The sequence below is a fragment of the Nanorana parkeri genome, unplaced genomic scaffold (genome assembly GCF_000935625.1).
Source record: "Nanorana parkeri isolate BGI_ZX_2015 unplaced genomic scaffold, ASM93562v1 scaffold1142, whole genome shotgun sequence".
NCBI lineage: Eukaryota > Metazoa > Chordata > Amphibia > Anura > Dicroglossidae > Nanorana > Nanorana parkeri.
The window spans coordinates 181,937-187,405 of record NW_017307410.1 but is presented as its reverse complement, the minus strand read 5'-3'; the positions used below and the strand labels follow the sequence as shown (position 1 = coordinate 187,405).

At 48.5% G+C, this 5,469-nt stretch overlaps 2 protein-coding genes across 2 annotated transcripts in view; both read left to right on the top strand.

The window, feature by feature from the left end:
* LOC108796637 (zinc finger protein 208-like) overlaps positions 1 to 1,482 on the top strand; it is a 154,972-nt gene extending 153,490 nt beyond the window's left edge. Inside the window, exon 9 of the mRNA XM_018568136.1 lies at positions 1,121 to 1,482. Within this exon, the coding sequence (XP_018423638.1) occupies positions 1,121 to 1,471 (351 nt within the window). The 3' untranslated portion in view covers positions 1,472 to 1,482. The remainder of the gene's footprint in view (positions 1 to 1,120) is intronic.
* Positions 1,483 to 5,242: 3,760 nt separating this feature from the next.
* LOC108796627 (zinc finger and SCAN domain-containing protein 2-like) overlaps positions 5,243 to 5,469 on the top strand; it is a 4,928-nt gene continuing 4,701 nt past the window's right edge. The window contains exon 1 of the mRNA XM_018568127.1: positions 5,243 to 5,254. Within this exon, the coding sequence (XP_018423629.1) occupies positions 5,243 to 5,254 (12 nt within the window). The remainder of the gene's footprint in view (positions 5,255 to 5,469) is intronic.

Genomic DNA, 5,469 nt, shown 5'->3' with positions numbered 1-5,469 from the left:
CCTTAATATTTCATTGTACCGCCTTTAGTTTTTGTTACGGCACACATTCTCACACATGTGCATGGTTATAATAAGCTTAGGCGATGTCACAAGTTCATAACATTTATTTCTAGGGATGCACCGATATATCGGCAGCCGAAACATAGCGGCCGAAAATGGCACTTTTGGCTAAATGCCGAAACTGCAATTTTCCTGCCGATCCATCGGTGCATCCCTAGTTTCTTTCCTCCCCGCTGGGCGCTGCTCTGTGTCCCAACGGGGAGGAGAGAAAATGACGGCTGAGCGCTGTGGGAGGAGAGCGCTGTGAGCGGCCGGTGTCTCTCCTCCCACACCGCTCAACCTCTTATCACAGTCTGGCAGAGCGGTGTGGGGGCGGAGACAGCGCTGTCACAGGAGGCTGAGCTCTCCTCCCTGCTCCTCTCACTCAGCCTCCTGTGACAGTGTGTCAGGATGGAGAGCGGGTACAAGCAGTCAGTGATTACTTGAGGACAAAGTATGGTTACTATATCCTCAATTATGAATGAATGGGAAGTGATCTACATCACTTCCTGTTCATTCATGATTGTGGATATAGTAATCACACTCTGTCCTCACGTAATGAATGAACAGGAACACTCAGAATAGAGGATTCCTGTTCATTGATAACAGGTGCTGCAGAAAAAGAGATTGAGGACTTTCTATTTTAAAAGGGAAATATCAGGGATCTCTTTAGACCCCCAATATTTCCCCGAAACCCCTAAAAGTAAAGTAAAAAATATTTAATAAAAAATAAATTAATAAATAAAAATAAATAACAAATTTAAAAGTTTATAATAAATTAAAAAAAATTGAAAAAATTAAAATAAAAACATTTTCGGTTTTGGTTTCGGCCTGACAATTTTTTTTATTTCGGTTTCGTTTCGGTTTTTTTACATTTCCATTTCAGTGCACCTCTAATTAATACATAACTGGACTCCTGCATTGTTATTCTATTTTATCTTCATGTCTTGCAGATGGACAGTACAGATTGCAAAACATGGACAAATATCCCACTACATCAATTGCATGTGATGACATCGCGGCCTGTGTCTCCGAAGAAAAAGTCGTCACTCAAAACCCCCAGCCAGCGTCGTTGAAGGAGGAGAAGCCCTTTTCGTGTTCGGAGTGTGGGAAATGCTTTACTCGAAAATACTGTCTCACCGTGCACCAGAGAAGCCACACGGGGGAGAAGCCTTTTCTGTGTTCGGAATGTGGGAAGTGTTTTTCTCATAGGTCCAATCTCGATCAGCATCAGAGGACTCACACGGAGGTGGAGCCCTTTTCGTGTTCTGAGTGCGGAAGACGGTTCCATACGAGGCGGATTTTAGCCACGCATCAGAGAGCTCATTCGAGTGAAAACGTATACAAATGTTCTAAATGCGGACAGAGTTTTTTTAAGAAGTTATATCTTAAGAGACACGAAAGAGTTCATATCGGGTTGAAGCCCTACTGATGATCCGAATGGGGGATGTGCCTCGCCTGAGGAACAAGTCTTGCTGCATATCAAGAGACTTGCATCGGTCATTACCAATCCGCCCCCGGCTATATCTCCAACCTTGTCTCAAAGTATAACCCTAACCGTCCCCTCCGCTCTTCCCAAGACCTCCTGCTTTCCAACTCCCTCTTCATGTCCTCCCATGCTTGCCTCCGGGACTTCTCTAGAGTCTCTCCCATCCTCTGGAACTCTCTGCCTCACCCAAGGAACAAGTCTTGCTGCATATCAAGCAACTCACACCGGTCCTTCACAACTCTGCCCCGGCTATATCTCCAACCTTGTCTCAAAGTTTCACCTTAACCGTCCCCTCCGCTCCTCCCAAAACCTCCTGCTTCCCAGCTCCCCCTAGTCAACTCCTCCCATGCTCGCCTCCAGGACTTCTCTAGAGTCTCTCCCATCCTCTGGAACTCTTTGCCTCGCCCAAGGAACAAGTCTTGCCGCATATCAAAAATCACGGGCCATTTTCCATATTTATGTTCTCAGTCCGGAAAAATGTTTTAACAAGAAACTAAATTGGACCTTTTAGTCACTTTACTGTGTGACCAGATTCCTGACATGTCACAAAATGCGGCAACAATATAAGTTTTTCTGAAAAAGCTCCGCCTTTGATCATTAAAAAGCCATCCTTGAGCTCCAGTCCAGTGACTTTTGCGAGGTTGAGATGATTCCATCGGTCTGCTGCAGGCAGGAGGAAGCATTTCTTCAGTCTCCTCTCCCTTAGTGACAAGGACGTCCCGAGGCTGGGTGTCACCAGGAGCAGAGACCGGGTGACACCCCGCCGTGACGTCATCGCACATGCGCAAATGACGTCACCGCGCACACAAGGTCATCTCATTGACGCCTGCCGGGGGCTATCTTAGTGATGGACGCGGGCAGAGAGAGGAGGGGACGTTCACCCGGCGGGATTAGGTATGCCACCAGGTCCCTTCTTTCCTGACACTGTTGGGCTCTCACTCTCCGGGATCTGCCCTCGTCTCCTGTGTGCACAGCGCCCGCGTGATCGGCCCTCAGCTGGCTACTGCGCATGCACAGGATTTCTGAATGAGAGCGCTGGGCAGTCTGCGCAGTAGCAGGCTGAGGGCCGATCACGTGGGCGCTGTACACACAGGAGACGTGGGCAGATCTTGGAGAGCGGTGTCTGCCCAGCTGGCCGAGGGACTGGTACGGTAATGATGGCTGCTAACGATCTATGTGAGGGGAATGAGGTGTCTGCAGGGTGGAGGTCGTGTCACCATATTGTCAGATCTGTTTGGCCGGCCTCGATGCCGATTGGCTGGGTGTGGCCTTCACCACCTACCTCCGCTCTTTTATTGTCGTGGTGTCACCCAAATAAAACCTGAGATGTATTTCTCCCACTGAGGTTAGTGGGAGCAATACGAGTCTGAAAGGTTTGAACCCGTCCCCTCTCACAGCTAGAAAACAACATTTGTTCGGCTCTTTACAGTCTGTAAGTAGTGTTGAACACGTCCCCCTCGTCTATCACGGCCCGGGTTCAAGAAATAAAAAGGTTTCAACATTTGACATTCGGTATTGCACGTGAATATTTGTCTGATGAACTAGGACCACAGAGAGGGCCCACAGAGGCCAACCACATGGGAAGCTATGCACTGATCACGGGAGGGGAACGGGGTAACGTGGCGAGTCCACCGGTCAGAGACACACAGCAGCATCTCAGGGCAACAATGTTGCACAGGAGAGGATAAGTTAAGAGTCTCAGGGGCAGCAATCTGGGCACATCAGGGATAAGCAGGAGGATTACGGGGGAGCAAACCGGCACAACAAAAGATAAGTTCAGAGGGGCAGCAATACAGGCGCAGCAAGGACAGGCAGCTATATGGCGCAGTAAGGATTACAACACAAGGGTTCAAGGACTTGCAGCCAACAGTCCCAGGCAGCTGACTGACTTTGTATGGTGGAGGGAGATCCCGGCAGGAGTGAGGAGTGTGCAGAGCCCTTGTGATGGTAGTGGGGGGAGGGGGATCGCTGGGTTCTCGGAGAGTGGAAGGCCTGAGGTGACTACGGTGGGCCGAGTGGGAGAGCTGTGGACCTTTCAGCAGCTCAGGGTCTGCACAAGCAGCGAGGCAGCACGGGGCAAACGTGAACACTGTTTACAATCAGCAACGGCTGTTACATACAAGCATTCGGGTGGCTGCAGAGGTGCCCAATCGCTTGTATGTTGCAGCAGGTTTGCGACCGTACCCCCCCCTGCCACCGGCTACCCCGAACTCCGCTGTCCTCTGTGTGGGTCTCTGCATTGATATTGGAGGTAGATCAGCACACTTCCAGCTGCTGATTTCCCCTCCGATCACTGAAAGTGGAAGCGATGTGCATTACATCACTTCTGGTTTCAAGCTGTCATTTCTCCGACTGCTGTGGCCGGAGAAGCTGATGAAGCCGATCTGGGCTTCATCAGCTTTTTTTTTGGGGGGGGGGGGGCTCCATAGGTGACATTAGGGGTCTAACAGTAATGTAATGTCTTCATAAAGAGGACCTGTCACTGTGTCTGTGCTATCACATAGGGAGCTTGTTCGTCCCCTAGGTGATAGCAATAAAGTTAAGTGTAAAAAAAAATATTTAAAAATTAAAGTCATATAAAAAAATGAAAAAATGTTTTTTGCCTCTATGTATACGCACATACAAACGCAAACACGCTTCATGCGCACCTACGTGTGAAAACGACAATTACACCACATGTTACATATCACCACGAACGTCAAAGTGAGAGCAATAATTCTAGGGCCATCAATTACTGTTAACTTAAACTGATAAGCACTAAAAGCTTTTAAAGTGTCACCTATGGGCAATTTGGGGTATGGTAGTTTTTTGCAATTTCACGGACGCACACACGCAATTTCAGCGCTGTTCTGTCGCAAAGGTGTAAGGAAAGGTTTTAACTGCTGATATTGGAGGGACCACCATGTTTCCCTAGTGTATAAAAAGGCTTTCTTTAACCCACACCACAGTAGCAAGAATTTATTTCAGTTCCCAAAAATGTCCACAAGATGGCGGCCAATCTCCCTGACTGAATCTTTCGTCCATCTGCGCGCGCGCGTGCATCACCATAGCAACCAGGCACAGTTGCCGTGGAGCCGCAGAGCGGAGAGATCTGGCAATGTCTTATAAGTAAAACCCCGCCCACTGGGCATCGCTGCTAGAGGACAAAACTCCAAACACTTGCTCCGTTCGGAAGAAACGCGGCCATTTTCTTGTAGCGCAGGCACACTGTTCTTTAGAAAAAGTGCTACAAATATTCCATCAAGCGATAAACATGTGTATTGCTATTATTATAGTGCAGACGTTAGCCCTTTTTAAAATTAAATATATGGACAGTTTGGCTCAGCACTGGAAGATGGACGGCCATTTTGTTGTAGCCGCGGATGAAAGTGGAGCGGCTCTGGTAGCTTAAAGAAACTTCCTGGAAGAGGAGAAAGCTGGTTCCTGGTGAGGATGAGGTAATAATGTCTTCTTTTTATGAGAGGGGGAAGAGAGAGAAGCGGTTCCCAGCACTCTGTGTGGACTGGATGGGGGGATCATGTTACCCCAACAAATCCTCTTCTTCCTGCAAGTCCTCTGATCTGTAGAACATGAGATGGTGAGCTCTGCTGGGGATGACAACACTGGGGACATGGTGTCCAGAAAGCCACATACGAAGCTTAGGCACTATGGAGATTTGTGTATCGCTGAGGAAGACAATTGGTGTTAAACTGGCTCTAATAGGATAGCCGGGTCATGACTTCAACCGTACAAATATAATCAGACGCCTGCTTTGCGTTCAAACGCACCTTAATATGTTGCATCCATAGAAAAGCAACGCAACACAAAGCAGGTCAAACGCAGACTCTGAACCGCCATGTCTCCTGCTCAATTACTGCCAATGGGATTTTGCTGACTTGTGTTTGACATGTGTAACCCCCCCCCCCCCCCCAAAGGCTCTGTTTTCGTGGGGGGGGTTGAAT